Below are 22,326 nucleotides of genomic sequence, written 5' to 3'. Positions count from 1 at the left end.
TTCAAGGCCAGGCTCAGGGGGTTCTTGGAAACTTACCAGGTGACAACATGATTATCATTATCTTGTACAGGCCCTCGAGGAGCGCTTTGCACCTCCCAACCAAACTGAATTAGACAGAGTTCAGCAAAGGGAGAGGCGTAAAAGAGCCACAGAGACCATTCCTGAGTTAGGACAGGCTGTCAGATGATTGGCAAATTTGGGTATCATACAGAGGATTGGCAAATTTGGCGTATCCTTAAGCACCATCTGATGAAGTAAGGGAAACCTTGACCATGGAACAATTTCTAGATGCTTGCCTGACTCGGACATGCAGTAGAACCAGAGGCATATCTTAGGGCAGAAGACAAGAAGGGGTATACAAAGATTACCAGCATCAATTGATGGAAGAGGTAACTACAAATAACGAAATATTCAATATGGAAATGAAGTACTGGATGTCATCAATGGAAAAGAATATATGAAAGCCTTGAACAAGGAAATCCAAGAGCTCAGAAAAGACAGAGACCAGTTGGACAGAAAGTCGTACAGAGACTCACCTCTATCAAGTAAAAACAGGGATATGGTAGAATGTTATGGTTGTCATAAAAAGGGACATTTTAAGCGAAATTATCCGGAGAAAAACAAGAGAGACACATCTTATAGCCAGCTGACTTCAGGGAGCAGTGAGTCCAAAATGAAAAACAATGATAAGGGTTTGAATGGGCAGCTAACTGGCAAACTTGGTTCTTGCCCAAACGAAGATGGAATGTTCATTTATGCAATCATTAATGGTGTTAAGAGAAAAAGTTGTTAGTAGACATAGGGGCTACGGCTACAATGCTGTCAACATCTTTATTAGACAGGGTGAAAGACCGTTTGTCAGTTGAAATCCAAGAACCTGTAATGAAAGTTTACACAGCTACGGTGATGCATTGAAGTTGGAAGGTAAAGTCAATATCGAGATGGCAATTGGTAAATATCCTATTAATACTTTGGCCTTGGTAGCTGATCTTCAGGTAGAAGGTATTCTGGGATAAGAACTTGATCAGACATTTTGATATATGATAATACTGTAGATCACTAATTTTTCGCGACACCTTATTTTCGCGAGATTGTGATTGACTCTTTGTAAGCGAGACATAATTTTCCCGATTAGTTGTTTTTCCTCTATATTATCGTAAGGAATACTTTTATACGCGAGAATTTAATTTTCGCGAATGCATTGTCTCGCGTAATTACGCGAAAATAAAGTTCTCGCGAATAAAAAGTGATTTACAGTAGATGCAAAACGATACGTTTTTGTTACATCAGGACGAAAGTATCCCTCTTGTGTATGAACGAAAAATTGGATGCTATAGAGTTGTAGCAGAAAAAACGGTCAGCATATCACCCCAGAATGAACTTATTATACCAGGGAAAATATGTACTTCTGACGAGGAGCATCTACAGATCCAGGGCATTCTAGAACCTAAAGAAAAAGAAGATACTAATAGGCCCTTGACTGCTAGATCCTGTGTTCAACCAATGAAGAATAATATTGTGCCAGTGAGACTGTTGAACGTGGAGACTGAACCAAAGGTGGTGTACAAGAACACAGAGATTGGAACATTTCAAGAAACGGAACAGGTGACCTCAAACTTTGCCGGTGAACCAGCAGAGCGGCCCGATATAGAAAATCTGTATCAAGAATCTAAAAAGCATCTTACAAAGAAACAAGCTAAGGAAGAAAATCTTTTCTTTTGAAGTACAAATCGCTGTTTGCAAAGAGTAATAATGATGACAAAACAAATATTGTCAAACACAGGATAGACACTGGGGAAGCGAGACCTATAAAACAAACCGTTCGCCGTTCTCCTGCACACTTGTCCAAAGAAATTGAAAAGAATATTGATGAGATGCTAGAGGCAATATTATAGAACCCTCTTCAAGTCTATGGGCCTCCCCAATTGTACTAGTGATAAAGAAGGATAATACTTTCCGATTCTATGTAGACTACAGAATTCTTAATGCTTGTACAGTTAAAGATGCCTATCCCTTACCCAGGATTGATGAATTCTTAGAACAACTGTCCGGATACAGCTGGTTTTCTAGAAAGTTCATAAAGGATTTCGCAACGATTGCAAAGTGCCTACATAGGTTGACTGAAAAAGGAAGACAATTTGTCTGGAACGATGATTGCCAGAATGTTTTTGACCTGTTGACACAAAAACTTATAACTACCCCAGTGGTAGGACACCCCGACTTCACCTAAGACTTTATCCTGGACAGGGTTGCTAGCAGAGATGCTATTGGGGCTATACTTTCTCAGGAACAAGAAGGTCTTGAGAAAGTCATTGCTTAGACTAGCCGTACCCTGTCCAAGAGTGAAAGAAGCCACTGTATCACTAGGAAGGAGCTCCTTGCAGTTGTTCATTTTGTAAAAGTTTTCAGACATTTCCTTCAGGGACGAAAATTTCGTATTAGAACGGACCATGCTTCCCTAAAGTGGTTTTTGAGATTCAAGAACCCAAAGGGTCAACTAGCGAGATGGCTAGAAGTATTGAGTACATAAGATATATTGATTGAACAGGAGCGCAACGCCAAAATGCTGATGCCCTTTGTAGGATACCCTGCAAGCAATGTGGTTTCTTTACTGCATGGGATCAAGAAGAGGAATCAAGGGCTCTACATGCAGTTTTGAACAATGACGATGATGCCCAAATGTCAGATGATTTGTCCCTTAAAAGTATTCAAGAAAACGATGCAGATGTTACATTGATTGTCAAATGGTTAAAGAATGGGACAAAACCAAAATCCGAAGAACTAGCAGGAAAAAGTATTTATGTTCGAAATATTGTAGGGCAATGGGACTTTTTACTGGTAAAAGATGGGTTACTGTGCAGAAAGCGGATTACTGGAAAATAAGTCCTATCGTTCAAGCTATAATACCAGAGTGAGAGGCAAAAGGTACTATATTTCTGCAATTCAAAGGGGCTGGACACCTAGGTCACAAGAAGACCCTTGAAAGAGTGTGAAGTAAGTACTATTGACCTGGTCGCCGAAAGGACGTAAGAGCGTACGTTGCAGGATGTGAAAAATGTTCAAAGAGAAAAAAGTCTGAATGTTACAAAGAAAGCTCCCATGAAGATAATGGAATCTGGGATCCCTATGGAGAGAGTGACTACGGATATTCTAGGAGAATTGCCAAAGATGGCGAGAGGTAACCGCTATGTTTTGGTAGTCGCTGACTACTTTACTAAGTGGACCGAGAGCTTTGTCATACCTAACATGGAAGCACAAACGGTTGCTCGTATATTGGTAGAGGAAGTCTTTGCAAAATTTGGAGTGCCTAGAATACTTCGTTCAGACCAGGGCAGGCAATGTGAAAGTCTTTTATTTCAAGAGCTCTGTGCATTACTGCATATTGAAAAGAAGAGAACAGCCCCCTATCAACCACAAAGTGATGGGATGATTGAACGTTTTAATAAAAACCCTTGCAACCATGCTTAGTGCATACGTAAACGAGCACCAGACTGACTGGGATGAATCTCTCCCATATGTTATACAGGCCTATCGTTCTGAAGTTTATGAGACAAGAGGCTATTTACCCAACTTTTTGATATTAGGTAGAGAGACATCTACACCCCTAGATCTAACATACGAATTGTCAGGAGAGTTGAAAGTAACTCCAAGAAGCCAATGGGTTTGGGAATTACAGGAACGCTTTTAAGAAGCTCACAGAATAGTTCGAGAAAATACTAAGCAAGAGCTATGTCGTCAAAAGACATATCATGACAGAAAGCTGAGCTATGAAAAGTTTTCCCCAGGTGATAATGTTCTTGTGTACTTTCCAGTTCGCAAAATAGTTAGGACAGCGAAATTAACCTTTCATTGGCATGGTCCCTATACCATCCTATGCAAATGCTCTGATCTGACCTAGAAGATTAATTGTGGACCAGAAGGTCGGGAACAAGTTGTTCACGTAGAAAGGTTCAGGAAACGGCATCCTCAGTTACTGAGAGGTGAATCAAGTTCTACTAAAGTTTTGAGTTAGATTATCAGAGTGGTCTAGAAAAGGAGAATAAGGTCTCTGATGAAAAAGGAGACTTGTGGAATACAAGTGACCAAGTGGAGGAAACATGGTCAGAAACAATTATAGAATCAGACAATCAAAATGATATTTGTTTGCCAGACCTTACAAAGAGGAAACGACGTCCACGAAAGTGGATGTCAGACTATGTCAGAGATTAAGTAATGTGTTAAGAAAACATATATGTATCGTTAATGTCAAGTTTTCCTATTGTGAACAGATAGTTTATTATTGTTTTCATTTCATTTTCGTAGATTACAAGGGAAGAAAGTGTCCTTTCTGCCCATATCGCATTATGAGAGAGAAGGAATTGTCAAAGCACATCGGGAAATGGTGTAAGGACCTGCTGTTTTGCAATTATTGTGATTTCAATTCCACAACAACCAAAAACTTAAGAAGGCATCTCAAAAGAAAACATGACATTAGTGAAGAAAAAGGCGGCGAGGAAGATGCACATGCTGTAGTCCAAAAGGAAAGTTCCGGTGAGGATTGCATGTCAGAAAGTGAATCTTGGGTCGGCTAAGATCCTTGAGACCTTCGAGGGGTTTCCGGAGGATATAAGTGAAAGTGAGAGTGAAGATGAAATAGGCGCAGATAACAATGAGAAGGAACTTCTGTATAGTGATGACTCCAGGAGAGAAGAAGGTCGACTTTACCATAAACCAACCAGTCTTTACACCAGCTAGGGTTGCAGCCATGACAGCAGCCACACCTTCTGATCCAACACCAGGAAACCACAATATGAACACAAGGAGTGTCAAACTGACCCAGTGTATTTCACAGTGAGTATAAAAGTAATCACCAAATGGATTGAAGAAGGAAAGTAGATTAAGAAGATTGAAAAGAAAAAATTACTTTAAAGCTTGATTATTGTTGACATTCAGAAAGATATTCTGTGCATTTATAGCTAAACTACATAAATATAAAATACCCTTGAATTATTGTTGTTTTCATTCATGACTTAAAGTGCTGGGTGATGTAATGAATCAGGACTATTCCAATCAGTATTACAAGGGATGTTAGGGTTTTTGACATGGAATAACCTGTCTCCCCTATCATGAAATAGACCAGTCCTATGCTATATATATATACAGCGGGTGTTGGCAGCTTCTGTCAGTCTGTTTTGAAGTCTCTTTGGAGTCAATCCGTTTGCTACAACAGAGCTGAGAAGTTGCCAGGTAAGGGTAAGGAAATTAGTGAGGACGCTGAATAAGCTGAATTACAAGAAAGATTACTATAGGGCTGAATAAGCCTCATAGTATAGGTTGCGTCAACTGGTCGACCACCATAGCTTTGGTATCGGAAATATAGGCTGAATAAGTGTGTACTTTAATCCCAAAGTGATCTGGAGACGCCAGTTGACTAGAGACCTCTTGATCAGTAACCAGGACCCTTGGTTGGACCAGTTGCCTGGGACATTGGTTAAGGCCTAGGGTAGGACAGGTGGTACAGAGTCAATCTGTCCCTTGATTTTGCTAAGATTAGTTATGGGAATCGTCGTAAATATATTGATTAAGTTAATTGTTTAAATAATCATCGTAAATATATTGATTAAGTCTGTGTCCTAGAGGACAAGATACAGATACATTGCGGGTTCCAGTAAATGTTCAACCAAGCCTCTTTCGTTACTCCTCACTAAGATATTGACAGTAGTGAAGGAAAAACTTCAAGAGTACTGCGCAACAATATATTCAAGAAGTGGTGTGAATCAGATGTGGATATATTCCAAAATTCCACAGAACTATTAAACAATATGAAATTGCCAAAATCAACAGCTTAAAAACTTACGACTTTTCACCTTTATAAACAACCATTCCCCACGAGAAAGTCCAGGCTTTTTGATATCATTGACAGCTGCTTTTTCAATAAAAGTGGAACTCGTAAATTTACTTACTTGGTCATTACTCGACATTTAGATATATCGACGACGTATTGTCAATGAACGATGGTCAATTCCATCCCTACGTCGATACGATGTATCCTGGTGAGCTTGAGATAAAAGATACCACAGAGTCTGAAACATCTGTTTCATACTTGGATATTTTACTTGAAAAAGACGTTAATTATAATCTAACAACCAAGCTATATGATAAACGTGATGACTTTAACTTTTCTATCGTCAACTTCCCTTACTTATGCAGCAATATACCCTCATCACCTACATACGGAATCTATATGTCTCTGCTGATTCGATACGCAAGAGCATGATCTACGTATGAACAATTTCTAAAACGAGGTAAATTATTAAAAAGCAAGTTGATAAAACAAGAATATCAACAGTCTCGTTTAAAGTCATCATTTTGTAAATTTTAAGGTCGCTACAATGACCTTGTCAGCAAATACAATTTATCATGGAGACAAATGCTGACTGACGTTTTTCATACTTATTGTTAGTCCATTATTTATACACTGAATTGACGACGAATTTTTCCGTTATTTCCCGATCATGACAAGGAGCACTCGGCGGGTGTGACCGGTCAGCAGGGGATGCTCACTCCTCCATGGCACCTGATTCCACCTCTGATGTTTCGGAGCTCCGTGTTTGCTCTGCTCCAATTTTGTATTGTTTTATGGACTTTGATATTGAATATATACTATTCGTTATCTCCATATCCTTCTTGTAGATTATTGCACTGCAGAAATCCCGGGTGTAACCTGGTACGTGTCCACATTAATGTATAGACCGCTCGGCTGGACACACGTTACAGATATATATACAGGCGCGGATCTAGAAATTTCTCAAAGGGGGGATGAAGGATTTTTTAAAGAGGGAGTTGAAGGGGAAAAGAGTTATTATAACGTTTTACATATGCGCATACATGTAGTTGAATAACTCAGTAGTATACCGGGTGGAGTATGGTTTTTAAAATGGGAGGTTGATCAACGTGGGAAAAAGTATTCGTATGGATTACCTTGAAGTTTTTGAAAAAGAAAGGAAAATATATTCCGAACCCGAAAATCCTATTTTGTAAAGGGGTGGGGTTTCATTTTAAGACGGAGGCTATATATTTCTGGCATAGGGAGTTCAAATGTCTCAGTAGATTCGATACGCAAAAGCATGTTCTACGTTTGAACAATTTCTAAAACGAGGTAAGTTATTGTCAAACAAGTTGATGAAGCAATGATATCAGCAGTTTCGTTCAAAGTCTTTATTTCAGTTAAAATTCGATACATGTTCAAATTGATGACCTTGTCAGCAAATACAATTTATAAATAAGTCAAATCCTGACGCACTCTTCTCATACTGCATTGTTAGGCTATTATTTACAAATTAAGCTGAGTTAAAAAAGAATTTTAATTTTCTGTTTTCCCCCGAACACGACAAGGAGCACACGGCTGGTGTTATTGGTCAACAGGGGATACTTTTTCCTACCCTAAATGACACCTGATCCACCTCTGATGTTTTGGAGGTCCGTGTGTGCTCTTTTCCTATTTTGTAATGTGTAATGGACTTTTCATCTCACAAACAGTTCTTTATCTCCACATATTCCATTATATAGTTATATAATTTTCTCCACATATTCCATTATATAGTGTTCACTACTGTTTAAAAATTGCTCCTTGTACTTTGACTGTGCACATAAGTAACCGGTTAAAAAGACACTGTTTTCTTTTGTTTGTCTAGATAAAATACGGGTTACTCTAAGGCATGAATGATCTTTGATCATTTTTGTGTATTATTAGATACATTGAAAGTTCATATGATGGAAAAGTGTATCTTTTTGGTAACTATTTTTTGTTCATAAGCATGATAAGGTCTAATATATAGTTATTTCTAACTTTATATTTTACAATAGATACATACTGAACTAAATATCTTGGTTTTCGTGAAGATAAAGTACCTGATATCGAAAACGCGTACCTAATGAATGACTTTTATCTGGGAATCTGCATTGATGCCGGACCCGTTAACACAGTTTAACATTACTGTCTAAGACATACCAGGTATCATACCACTCGAATGGTAGAACATTTCATTTCTCATCAGTTTTTCAATCAGTCGCTATCAATTATTAAATCTATCGAAAAATATACGTGTCCTTAAATGGGTATGTTTCTTTTCAATATTCAATGGGTTTATTTTGAAGATTAACAGCGAATTCACCGAGTGGTCTTAAAATTACTTTATTTGTGTACATTGATAATCTAGCAAAATGTCATAAAAGACTGATATTTTCTAACTTCCTTAAAATTTTTCTTGCTTTACAAAACTTTAAAAATTGCACGCTTCACTATCTATTCCATTGCATCAGTCTACGGATTTCTTGTAACCTCTTGAACAACATAAAGAAAAAAATGACATATACAGACAACGAATATTTTGGAGATATCGGTTGTAAACTTTTCAGAGACAAACTGACCCCGTGGAATAATGACCGGAGGGTCATTTTTCAACAACACAAATGACTCCCCAGTAGTAGAAAAATTGAATTTTTTTTTTTGGAGAAAGAGCTCTAGAGGTCATTTTTGTATCTGTTCGTCTTATTAAAATTTGACCCCGTTAAAATGACCTGTTTTCTAACAGAGTTATACAAAATTTGTGATTGATGCCAAGGTTTGAAGCGGGGGTCATTATTCGACGTCGAAAAATGATCCGGTCATTATTCGATAGGGGGTCATTATTCGTCTGTATAAACCCATGACTACAGGAGAAGTAGGCATCACAAGTTCATCAAATACAAGAAATATATTTATAATTGTTTGTCTTCAAGATCAATGTAAAAATAACCCTATATCTCTAAGTGTATACTAGAACTAAAAGCATGCAAAACATCAAGTTAAAGTACCTGATATCAAACAATTAATAAAAAATGAATCATATAATTGAGAGATGTAATGTATTTCATCAAGGCACGTTGATTAAAGCACAGAATCTCACACAATGAAATGTGTTTGATCGGATTTTCCCTTTGCTCGATGAATTCAAGACCACAAGGCGGGTAGTATCTGTCTAAAGGGATGTTTATTAGGGCTGTCACGGTTCCAAAATTTTTCGGGTCGGGTCGGTTCTGATTTTTTTAGGTTCGGTTTCGGGTTTCTCGGGTCGGGTAGGTAATGTAAGGAAAGCTCATGATTTGTATTATTTCCACATTTAATCTTAGAAATTGCAACATTATATCTAGTTTAAAGTAGCCTCCTGACTAGACAACAATTGTACCAAATTATTTAAATCACCTTTCAGGGTTTCAGATTGAAATAATTTTTCAGTAACTATAAGACATCTGGCATATTTACCAGAAAAGTTATAGGCCATTCTGTCCTAAACTTCCTAAAATTATAGGCCAATAGAAAAGTTAAACTAACTCAGATTTCTGTCAGACTTTTACAAAATAGTCATTTTATTACATAAAATATTCAAATATGAATATTAACTTTCCTTTTAATAAGGTGGAAATATTATGTTTTCTTTTAAACAAAATTAATATATTGAAACAGAATGGGGATTGTTTTTTTTTAAATTCCATTCAATGGGTATTTAACTTATATTAGTCCCACCTTTTATTATTTGTACATGTATTTATTTCTTGGGAATATAATTTTTAAAAATAGTAATCCAAAAATAAGACTTGTATCTCTAATGATATTCAATGTATAATCACGTTTAAAGATTACCTGGACTAATTTTTTCCCTTAGTAAAACTTTGCAACATTGTCCGTTTCCTGCTATTAGTCCGACCCCATATTCAATCATGGCGGTAAAAAAACAACATGGCATGGTTTCCTTTGATGTTTTAAACACTCATCACTACTTTTATGCTCCTTGCAGATGGGTTTGGAAATAAAATTATAGAGTATTTTGTCAAGATCTATTTATACCAAAATGTCATTGGCTGATTGAATTTTGCAGAAAGTATTTAGAAAAACAATCGGATCTGAAGGGGGGAAAAATATACGACTGGCCATTACATACAGAAGATAATCGGCCATTCTGTCTGTTCAATGTCAAACTTATAGGCCAACATGGCAGGTAAATTTATTTTTTTCCTGCCATTTTGAAATTTTATGACAGTGTACTAACAAATCTCTCGTTTTTGACGCCATTTTTATAGTAAAACCTACTCAACTATACAAATCGGAACCAAACCGAATTCCGGAAAAACGGAACTGTACCCGATCCGAATTAATTGTTCCGCGGTTCCGGGTCATTTCGGGTACCCATGACAGCCCTAATGTTTATATTACTGCTCATTGATTTCTAGGCCACCTGACTTTTTACATGAAACATATGGAGATAACGAACAACATTCAAGATCAAAAGTCCATTAAACAATATAAATTGGAGCCGAGTAAACACGGACCCCCAAACCATAGGTTGGATCAGGTGCCATGGAGGATTAAGCATCTTCTGCGGATCGGTCACACCCGCTTTGTGCTCCTTCTTATGATCTGGAAATAACGGAAAAATCCGTTTTCGTTTCATTTTATAAAAATTGACTGACAGTTAGTATGAAAAAAGCGAGTCAGCATTTGACTGCTTGATGAATTGTATTTGCTGACAAGGTCATTGTATCGACCATAGAACTTACCAAATGATGACTTTAAACGAGACAGCTGAAATTCTTCTTTCATTAATTAATTTGTCAATAATTTACCTCGTTTTAGAAATTGTTCATACGTAGAACATGCTCTGGCGTATCGAATCAAATGAGATATATAAACTCCAACTACATAAAAGTTATATTGCTGCATAAGTAAGGGAAGTTGACAAATGAAAAGTTAAGACTCAGCCGTGAATTTTATGCTGAATTTAATACATGTAACACTATAAACAGTATACAATCATATATTTTATATAAATTACAGAATACATGTATTTTGCTACCAAGATTTAGAAGAGCTAAAATGCAATTAGTCACAATTTCTTACGGGCGCGTTTTAAAACAGTATATTGCATATTTTCTTTCAAAGCGAGCTATTAACAACTTATTTTAAATTTGTCTTTAGGTATATGAAGCTAATAATAAATTGTCACAAATCTATTGAGGAGATCACAATAAATCGGTTTCCAAAAGTGTGTACCGGATATATGTTTATAATTGACATATACGGAGGCAATGTTTACATGAACCTTTTTTTATTTTTACATGTATCATATGCATATCTGTACAACTAACCAACAAGGCAATTTATACATATATTATCCTATATTCAAAATTGTGTAGCTAATAATTGAAGAGTTCACATTTCTGTAAGAATTATGTTCGCAAGGTAAGTCCTTACTTACTTATTAAGATTAATAACACAAGATGTTCTACGAATGAAAAGATTTTTGAAGAAAATAAGCAATGTCATGGGTTACGAGACTTTAAAATAGTTATTGCATTTATATTTCATAGAATCTGGTAAAGCGATCTTCGCTTATTTTTCTTTCAGATTACTATTAAAAAATTTACAAGTGAAGTTACTATTGGTCCTCACGTGTTTGGGATGTGCCTTCGTGTATCTGCAGATAAACAGACTGAAACAGTTGCAAGTCTCACCAATGAATGGGATTCCTTCAAAGAAATCAAATACGGAGAATTTGGACCAAAATCCTTATAATTCATTACGAGCCACTAAAGAGAATAGAGTACGAATGGAAGCAGAGAGAGAAACAATCACAGAAGAAATACACCATCAAAGTGTCGATAAATTAACAACCGAACACAGACGCGCTGACAGTAAGCAGAAGACAGACAAAACGGAAACTCCCACAACCCATTACAAATGGAAAGAAGAGGAGAATAGTCATAATGTTTGTAAACTTCCACATCTGGATCCGTATGATCCTGCAATAAAACCAGTCGTCGGCCAAACAGAACATGCAGTTCTTAAATGCAAGTATGAGTCATTTATAATTGAGAAAGTTCAAAATCTTTTAGTGAATTGGACAGCTGTTAAACAATCAAATTTATCCTCCACATTTTCATATTGCACTTATCAGCCTATAAATAGACCAGAGGAAGTAAAAGACCATAATTATTTTAAGTACGGAGAAGAAAGTGTTCCGTTTACTGAATCCATTGATATCAAAGATGAATTTGTTCGTGTCCAATGCTTTAATGCAACCCATGACGTTATATTCCAAAGTTTTCATCATTTTGTTTTAACAAAAGAGGACGTTGAGAGGAGATGCAATGAAGTTTTTCAGAAACACAAAAAATATTATAAAAAAGAGAAGGAAAATATGAACGTAATTCTGTTAGGTATTGACTCAGTTTCCAGGTTACAGTCTATAAGATCACTAAAGCGAACAAGGGCATACCTGAAAGATGTACTTGATGCCATAGAACTCACATTGTATAACAAAGTTGCCGATAATACCTTTGTCAATATTGTACCTTTGACATTGGGTAAGTTTGCAGAAGAGATGCCATTCAATGAATCAGTTGGCTCCAATGAGCCGTTTGACAAATACAACTTCATTTGGAAACAATTTTCTGCTAAGGGTTATCGAACGTTGTTTGCAAAAGATGCTCCAAACATGGGTACTTTTGATTATGCCAAGAACGGGTTTCATCATAAACCTGCGGACTATTTTAATCGGCATTTCTCTGTCGCCATGGATAGAGAACGAAACCTATGGAATACGGATGGACTTTGTGTGGGAAATCGATTAGAAAGTGCCTATATATTGGACTACACTTTTGGTTTTGCTCGTATACATAAACACAGACCACATTTTGCATTTTCCTTCATTGCTAGATTGACCCATGATGATTTTCAGTACGCAAGATATGCAGATTTACCTCTTTTAAATTTCATAAAAGGTCTAAATGAAGGAAATCTTCTTAATAATACAATATTAATTGTTTTCAGTGATCATGGGTTGCGGTTTGGGAGAGAACGCGATACATACATTGGTATGATGGAGGAACGGCTGCCAATGATGTTCTTAAGATTTCCCTCATGGTTTCAAGCAAAATATCCTCTTTATTGGAGGAATCTTGGGAAAAACTCCAACGACTCCTTTTGATATATATGAAACCCTGAAAGACGTCCTGAGTTTTGATGACGGTTTGCTGTATCGAAAAAGTGAAGGTAGAGGTGTAAGTTTATTTCGAGAGATTTCGGGGTCGAGAACTTGTGAGGAAGCTGGCATTCTTCCTCACTGGTGTGCCTGCGCAGAGCGTAAAGAAATCAGCACTTCAGATTCCTTAATAATTGATTTTGCTAAACTTCTTGTTAACACTATTAACGATAAGCTAAAATATGTTAGGGACAAATGTAAAATTGTTGACTTATCAGAAATTAGAGGTGCATCTAGATTAAGTATATCGGATAATGTTTTGAATTATGCGAGTAAGAATTCCGGCAATACAAAAACTCAGAATCGTTATCAGATTAAAATCGAGACAAACCCAGGAAATGCTTTATATGAAGCGACCATTTTTCATGATGAAAGGATGCACTTTCGGAGGGTAGAAGGCGATATTAGCAGGATAAACTTTTATGGAAACCAGTCATCATGCATCGAAAATAACTATGAACTGAAAAAATATTGTTTTTGTAACATGTCAATATAACTTTCTTTCTAATGCATGTATTTATTTGATATTCAGTACGGTACGAGAAAAGTATGAAGATTGTACCTACGTTTTTTCATGAATTCAATTTGATTTGTTGAAATTTAAACTAAGTATTGGAAGAGGAAGAAGGATATGGATACAGTATTCAATATCAAAATCCATAAAACAATACAAAATATGAGCAGATCAAACACGGACCTCCGAAACATCAGAGGTGGGATCAGGTGCCATGGAGGAATGAGCATCCCCTGCTGACCGGTCACACCCACCGTGTGCTCCTTGTCATGATCGGGAAATATTAATTTGGTCAATTTAGTGTATAAATAAACTAACAATTAGTATGAAAAACGTCAGTCAGCATTTGACTCAATGATAAATTGTATTTGCTGACAAGGTCATTGTAGCGACCATAGAACTTACGAAATGATGACTTTAAACGAGATTGCTGATATTCTTGTTTCATCAACTTGCTTGTCAATAATTTACCTCGTTATAAAAATTGTTCTTACGTAGAGCATGCTCTTGTGTATCGAATCAATTGAGATTTATGCACTCCGTATGCAGGTCATGAAGGTATATTGCTGTATAAGTAAGGGAAGTTGACGATAGAAAAGTTAAAGTCATCACGTTTATCATATAGCTTGGTTGTTAGATTACTATTAACGTCTTTTTTCAAGTAAAATATCCAAGTATGAAACAGATGTGTCAGACTCTGTGGTATTTTTTATCTCAAGCTCGATCACCAGGATATATGGTATCGACGGTGGAATGGAAATTACCATTGTTAATTGACAATACGTCGTCGATATATCTAAATGTCGAGTTGAAGGCCACAGGAAGTGTTTTTTCTTTTCACGCAGTAGATTTTGCACAAATTCTGCTTAATATGAATATAAAAATAGGTCTGCTAATAACAGAGCGCAATTTGTAGCCATGGGAATTCCAATTTTAAGTGTTTTGTTATTTTTTAATTTTATTTAATATACTAGACCTTATTATTTTTTTTTTCATTTCTAGAGACATATTAATAATTCGTGTCACCCGTTCTCGATTCCATTCTACATTCTAAAAAATAATCAAATATAAATGACAACTCTGTCACTAACACTTCCTTGAATGCAAAGTGGAGCAAATAAGTATTTCATAAGTATTTTTAAGATAAGTGACAGATTTTTTTGTATACAGTAAAGTTTTCAAAGCCCCTTTGCCCATGCGCAGATAGTGAACTTAATTCTGAAATTCTTCAATTGTCAAAAATTTCATTCATTTTCGCCCTGTCAATTAGTAATGATGGATTATGAATTTGTTACACAGAATACGTTTCGTGAACCAAATCGTGATTCTGACAATACTTTGGAAGAAATATTGAACGGTGAGAAGGAAAACAATGATAAAGATGGCAATTTTGATTTAAATTTTAAAACTGTTAAGGTGTCCCATCATTCGGACGTATCGGATTTTGACGACTCGGACGCAATTTTCGTAGAGGCCTCACAGAAAGCCGAAATTAGAGAAGCGGAGTTAAAGGAACAGAAAACAGCAAGATTTTTGGCCCCACTTTCAGATTCACAGCTGAAAAATCTAATGGAAAGCGCAATACCTGTGAACACAAGAAATAAAGCCAAATGGGCGGTGTGTCTATTCGAGTCTTGGCAGAAGGAAAGATCTATGGAGAAACCGCTGTTACAAATGACAAATAAAGAACTAAATAACTAGCTTTCTTCATTTGTCATAGAGCTGAAAACATTAAAAGGCACTGATTACAAACCAAATTCCCTCTATGAAATAATTGTGGCAATACAACACCATCTAAATTCTAATGGAAAATTCATTTCTTTCTTTGATGACAGTGAATTTTCAGATCTTCGTGCAATTCTTGATGCGAAAATGAAGGAACTCTCTAAACTTGGTTTAGAGAGGACATATCCAAGTGTTCGACTGGAGGGCTAAACAGTCGCAAATCGGCCCCAAAAGTAGTGAAAGCTTATGAAAATCCAGAATGTCCAGAAAGATGCATTGTATCCCTGTACGAAAAGTTTATTAACCTCAGGTAAATTACAACGTTTTTTACTACATCATTCTATATATTTAGGAATGAAGCAAAAATCATAAACTTCAATTTGTATCCGCACTGTACACATTATAATGAATTCAAGGTTTTTTTTGTTTACAGAGCCAAGGATGGGAAACCATCCGCCTTTTATTTGCGTCCGTCTAAAATTTTCACAACAGACAAATGGTATGACGACGCGCTTGTCGGTATCCACCCATTTTAACAAACTGTTGCCAAGTTATATAAGATTGCAGGATTGGAAGGTTTTTTTCTCCAACCATTCTCTGCGCGCGTCAGCAGCTACACGTCTTTATTTAGCAGGTGTAGACAAACAGCTGACAACTGAGAAAACGGGCCACAGATCACTTTCAGTACGAAATTTCAAGCGGACCTCTGAGGGTCACAAAGACGTGTAAGTGATATCGTACAAGGGAGAAAAATAGGAGCATCGAGCCCACCTACCAAGAAGGCCAAGGATGTGGATTCTTCAAAAGTGTAATGGCAGTGTCCGTGTCCAACAATTTCTGTCAATGTTCAGAAGGACGCGAGTGTTACAATTAATGTGAAGTTTAACTCCAAACACTCGTAAATAACATTCTCTTGTGATTTTCTGTGTGTTAATTTTCCAGGATTAAAATTAAATTTGTTTACAAGCCTTCTTTCTTTACCGTAATTAGCTTGTAGTTACAGTAGTATAAACAGCTTGTAGTTACAGTAGTATAAACAGGTTTCTTTTTAAAAATGACCAGTGCTTACCGACGCCAATTCACTGAGTTAAAAATAGACACCAACTTTCAGAAAAAAAAAATTTCTTTACATGTTGATTTATTTTTAAGAAAAATATTTTTGCGAATGCATTGCACGCACAAATTTGCTAAAAATTTATCTACAGTAAAAATTTCCAGATTGACGGTACTTCTTTTTTTTTTTTTTTTTGCAGTTTACCTGTGACTGTCCATTAAGTTGAAACTTAATGGACACCTACATGTAACTTATTGGACGGTGTGCAAAACAATAAGAAATTTATTGTACCGGTGTTGTAGCATAGACTTTCCCCCCGCATAGACTTTCCCCCCGGAAAAACGGGCCCGGGTTAGACTTTCCCCCCTGGGCGGAAAAAGCGCCCCAGTATAGAATTTCCCCCTTTGAACAAAATCAGTATAGACTTTCCCCCTTGGGGGGAAAAACCGCCCCAGTATAGACTTTCCCCCCTTATAATTCCGGATTGCGTTTTTCCGGAATTCGTTTTGTTATGCATTTTGGTTTTGGTTTTCTTTTTAAACGAAAACTTCCAGTTCTGATAAAACCATGCTTTTCAACATAATTCAAAAGCGAGAAATTACAGGTTTGCTCCCAAAAAGTAACGCCTTGATACAAGTATTGAATAATATTTTGCGCATTACGGGAACTGATCAGTATAAGTTACAGATAAAGGAGTGTGTGTATGAAATTGAAGATATTCTGAAAACTAACATTCATTTTAGTGTTATACTCCACGATGTTGTACAGACGTTATTGGTAGGGTCAGTAGAATGTGTTGATGCCCCAGATTTTTTGCTTGACTTGTTCAGTGAGGTAGAAGAAAAACTTTTAGACTACACAATTGATCAAATATATATTCCAACTGAATATTTTATCTGTGTGTCAAAGTTTCGACTCCTACATGGTTTATATGGACTAGGAAACCTCGGACGTTTTTCGGATGCCCCCTCAACGGAGTAGAAATGGACGAAGACATGACAAATGTCTTCAATTACCTAAAATGTAAAGTATACCCTCCAAATGTATGTAAGGACACAAAACGAAAAATCAGATCGAGGAGTAAAGCATACGAAATAAAAAATGAAATATTGTACTGGAAAAACCAGAAGGGGGAGTTAAGACAAGTGGTCATTAATTTGTCAGAGAGAAAAAGGATCTTGGAAGACAAGCATGACAAAAACGGCCATTTTGGCCGGGAAAAAACACTGTGGGCCATATCAGAGATGTACTTTTGGAAAAATTTGTCAGGAGACGTTGAAGAATATGTCAATTCATGCTTGAAATGTCAAGAGGGAGGAGCTTTTAAAAAGTCGGATGCAGAACTTTTCCCCATTTCGATTGTTAAACCTTGGTATCACGTAGGAATGGACCTCATAACCATGCCAAAGTCGTCATCCGGAAATTGTTACATCCTAACATTAATGGACTATTTTACAAAATGGCCCGAAGCAGCCGCAATTTCAAATAAACGAGCAGAAACTATAGCATTTGAACTCTTAAAGATTTGCAAAAGAATGGGGTTTCCCACAGTCTACTCTAGTGACCAGGGGAGAGAATTTGTTAATCTAACATTACAAAAACTAATCAACCAGTACTCTGGATCACAAAGATTGTCGTCGGCTTACCATCCCCAGACTAATGGTTTAGTTGAGAAATTCAACAGGACTCTGCAGGAGTCGCTAGTTAAAAATGCTTTACTTGCTGTGAATTGTATTTGCGATGCTGATAAGTAATCAGTAATCTAATAAATTTTGATATTCTGTAACGTGTCAGACCTGAGCGGTCAGTAGGTCCGTGCTCGGATTACCGAGTTTTACTGGGGGTATGATTAATGCAAAATATACAGATAATGTGACACTTGCCTAGTGTCTTTAAATCAAGTGACCTAACTGCCTTTATGTTTATATATGTACAATAATACTGGCACCTGCCTGGTGCCTTGTGACAGTTGCCTGAATGAACAACTAACTAAACAAGTCTACAGACACCTGCCTGGTGTTTCCTGACTATAGCCCTTATCTGATGACACCTGCCTGGTGTCAATTGCTAACCAAGTTGTCTATGATCAAGCCAAGTGGCTTTAACACACTTACACAATACACTGCTCTACTGGTAACAGAGTATCCTATGTTACTCTCAGCAATAATCAAGTCAGTGACTTCAGCGACTTTGCAGCAATTATTATTCGTTAAATTGCACACGCTAAGCAGTATATTCTCCAAATCGCATGTATCAAATTCCGTACTTCACAGTAGACAACGGACAGTTGGTTGTACAACCCTTTGTATTACAACTTGATCAATAATCATAAGTTTTCAGATATTATTTTAGCAAAATACAACAAACTGCCTTTCTTTTGGCAATGCAACTATTATTTTCTAACACAACATCATTCATTAATAATACTTCTTGTATATCTTTTATGTCAATTGACCAATTAATTACAATATTTACATTAATTATCTACTATTATACAAACAACTACCGGGAGGTAACTCCTCCAACCATTTCACTTCCCTCCCCTTAAGTACATGCGTCCCGCATGACCTTTACAACAAGACAAAATATAAAAGAACATAGGACAAAATGCTAACAAATGGCAATAACTTTGCACTCAAACTTGTTCCACAGACAAATTGTCATGTTACAGTTTATAACATCCTCTCTCTCTTGACCGTGATTATTTTACGACCATTTTCCTTCATAATCGTTGTGGTCTTAATGGATTTGGTGTAAAGCACTGGTTCAGTCTGAACAGCAGCATCCACCACCTGTCTTGGCACAACATTAGAAAGTTCCTCACGCCGTGGTACAACATTAGGAAGTTCCTCACGCCGTGGCACATCTTTAGAGAGTTCCTCAAGCCGTGGCGCTTTACTCTTGCTAGGAGTGTACACTGGAAGTGGCTGAGTTCTCTTTCGGATTGTAGGGTCTGCTACATTTGAACACTCTGGTAGGTCAATCTGAGTTTGGGTACTGCTAGACGGACCTTCCATACTCTCATCTGGTACCTCCTCTCCTAAAGTTATGTCCGGATCCTGTCCCAGTGAACCTTCGTCATCCGAGGAGAGTTGCTCAGGCACTTCCTTCGATGAATGCTCCTCCGAGTCGTCTTTACATCCCGACTCGTCCCTACTGTGAGTTGCCTCAGCTTGTCCACGATGGTTTCTCTTGATGTGTCTCAGATAGTTAGCCTTCTTGAGAGTAGAATAGTTGCATTTCTTGCAAAAATGTCTTGTTTCATAACACTCTGCCATGTGGTCTTTCCACGCAGTATGGGATGTTGTCTTGAAAGGACAAAATGGACACTTTTTGGTTTGTTCCCCACTAGTTATCTTTGTCTTTGCCATTTGCCTACAATGACAAAACAAAACCAAAGATATAAACTTGAGTTACAACATGCAAACATATCTTGTTTGATAATATACACTTAATCTAACACATAATCTTGCAACCAGGTAGGCGGTCTCCTGATTCTTGCCCCAACCCCATTAATATCAAAATTGTCATCAGTTGGAGGTGAGTCTGTGTTATTACTTTCATTGTCAGTGACACTTTTCTCTGTGTCTTGACCAGTGTTTTCCTGAGAACTATTGTCCTCTACAACCTCATCTCTTAACGTCTGGCTACGTTTGAGACGCAATCTGTCCACATGCACAATTTGTGGCTTTCCTCGTGGTCCACAGTTTACCTTGTAAGTAATGTCGGTCATTTTGTCCATGACCTCGTACGGACCACGCCAGTAGCTTGTAAACTTCGGCGACAATCCCGCTTTCCGTACAGGGAAAAAGACATATACTTCGTCACCCTTCTTAAACTGCTGCCAGGATAACTTCTGGTCATGATATCGCTTTTGCCTGATCATGGCCGTTTTTATATTTTCCCTAACATGTCTATGGGCATCTTCCATTGTCTCCTTGAGATGCCAAGCCCACTGATTACTAGGGATGTATTTGACCGCATTGGGCATATCGTACATAATGTCAAGTGGGGTTGATACCTCCCGACCAAGCATCATGAAGTTGGGAGTGAACCCAGTCGTTTCGTGCACAGATGCTCGATACGCCATCATGACGTAAGGCAAAAATCTATCCCAGTCTGAGTGGTGCCCGTTGACAAAGGCGCTTAGCATAGTGACAAGGGTCTTATTGAAGCGCTCGACCATCCCATCGCTCTGGGGATGGTACGGCGTGGTGCGAGTCTTCTTTATGTGCAGGACATGGCATACCTCTGAAAAGAGCTCACTCTCGTACTGGCGTCCTTGGTCTGAATGTATACTGGAAGGAACACCAAATCGCGATACTACCTCCTCGACTAAGATCTTGGCAACTGTTGCAGCCTCCATGTTTGGCATTGGGAAGCTTTCCGTCCATTTGGTGAAATAGTCGGATATAACAAGGATGTACTTGTTGCCATTGTCAGTCATGGGCAGTTCACCGAGGATATCGGTTGCGATTCTGTCCATTGGCATTCCACTCTCGACAATTGCCATGGGTGCTCTCTTTTTCTTCTGAGGACTCTTTCTCTTAGAGCATTTCTCGCAGCCTGCAATGTAGGCTCTTATGTCTGCCTGAAGACCTGGCCAATAGTACTTTTGACGGATTCGTGCCAGTGTCTTAGTCACACCTAAATGAGCAGCTGTTTCAATATCATGACAGTATTGTAATACTGTCCTACGCTCACTGCTGGGTACTATTGTCTGTAGGCAAGATGACTTGCCACTGTCCTCTTGGTACCTCCTGTATAAGATGTCATTCTCAATGGAAAGGCTTTCCCATTGTGACCAAAGGGATCTTATGACATACCCAAGTCCACTTATTTCATTGTACAAAGGTCGACTCTTTGTTTGCAGCCAGCCTTTCACTAGTTTCAGGTCCCTGTCTTTGTCTTGCAGTTCTTGCATCTTGTGACAAGGCTCTGTGCCTGGGTTTACTGGAAGAGCTGCATTGACATGTGTCATTGCTTTTGCATCTTGGACACTCTTATCATCTGGTGCTGATTTCTCCCAATCAGGGTCATAACCACATTGTCGACAAGGCACTCTGCTCAAGGCATCAGCATTTCTATGCTGTATGCCAGGTCGATGTTGGATCTGAAACTTGTAGGTGCTCAGGGTCTCTAACCATCTGGCCAGCTGACCCTCAGGGTTTTTGAACTTGAACAGCCACCTTAATGAACCATGATCACTGCGAATCAAGAACTCTTTGCCATAAAGGTAGTGTTTAAAATGCTTAATGAAATGAACCACAGCTAAAAGTTCTTTTCTCGTAACACAGTATCTGCGTTCACATTTCGTTAATGTCCTACTGGCATAGGCTATGACATGCTCATTGCCATCTACATTCTGTGAGAGCACTGCCCCAATCGCTTGGTCACTAGCATCTGTGTCTAATATAAATGGAACAGTAAAATCCGGATGGGCTAGGACTGGGGACTGAACCAAATGGTTTTTCAGGCAATCAAATGCCTCTTGGCACTCCGATGTCCATGCAAATGGTTTCCCCTTTTCTGTTAGAGCATGCAGACACTTGGCAATGGCAGAGAAGTTTTGGATAAATCTCCGATAGTATCCACACAAACCTAAAAATGACCTAAGCTCTGTGACATTTGCAGGAATTGGCCATTCTTTGACAACTGCTATCTTGTTCGGGTCTGTGGATACCCCTTGCTCCGAAACAACATGTCCGAGATATGTCACTCTTCGTGCAAAGAGACAGCATTTCTTGGCCTTAAGCTTTAGGTTTGCAGTTCTCAGTCTTTCAAAGACTTTTTCCAAATTGTCAAGCATTTGTTCGAATGTTTTGCCAGTGACAATTATGTCGTCTAGGTATATCATACAAATGTCCCATTGTAATCCGGCAAGGACACTCTCCATGAGGCGTTCGAAAGTTGCCGGGGCACAACTCAAGCCAAACGGCATAACGTTGAATTCGAACAAGCCTCGTCTTGAGGTA

At 37.8% G+C, this 22,326-nt stretch overlaps 1 protein-coding gene and 1 pseudogene across 1 annotated transcript; one reads left to right on the top strand and one right to left on the bottom strand.

Annotated features, from left to right (window-relative positions):
• The first annotated feature begins 4,648 nt into the window (after positions 1–4,648).
• LOC134283487 (uncharacterized) lies at positions 4,649–13,554 on the top strand (annotated as a pseudogene).
• Positions 13,555–19,023: 5,469 nt separating this feature from the next.
• On the bottom strand, positions 19,024–19,722 carry LOC134283485 (RE1-silencing transcription factor-like). The gene has a single exon (XM_062765937.1). It carries the CDS (start codon positions 19,720–19,722, stop codon positions 19,024–19,026), a length of 699 nt encoding a protein of 232 aa, XP_062621921.1.
• Positions 19,723–22,326: the final 2,604 nt, after the last annotated feature.

This window comes from Saccostrea cucullata, unplaced genomic scaffold (assembly GCF_032062105.1).
Source record: "Saccostrea cucullata isolate Sc308-1 unplaced genomic scaffold, CSIRO_AGI_Scuc_v1 ctg425, whole genome shotgun sequence".
In the NCBI taxonomy this organism is placed as follows: Eukaryota; Metazoa; Mollusca; class Bivalvia; order Ostreida; family Ostreidae; genus Saccostrea; species Saccostrea cuccullata.
Note: the sequence above shows the minus strand (reverse complement) of the source record. Positions and strands in the feature narration are given on the sequence as shown.

Coding starts and splice junctions, on each gene's coding strand:
- LOC134283485 (XM_062765937.1), bottom strand. CDS start 19,722: ATGGCAAAGACAAAGATAACTAGTGGGGAACAAACCAAAAAGTGTCCA.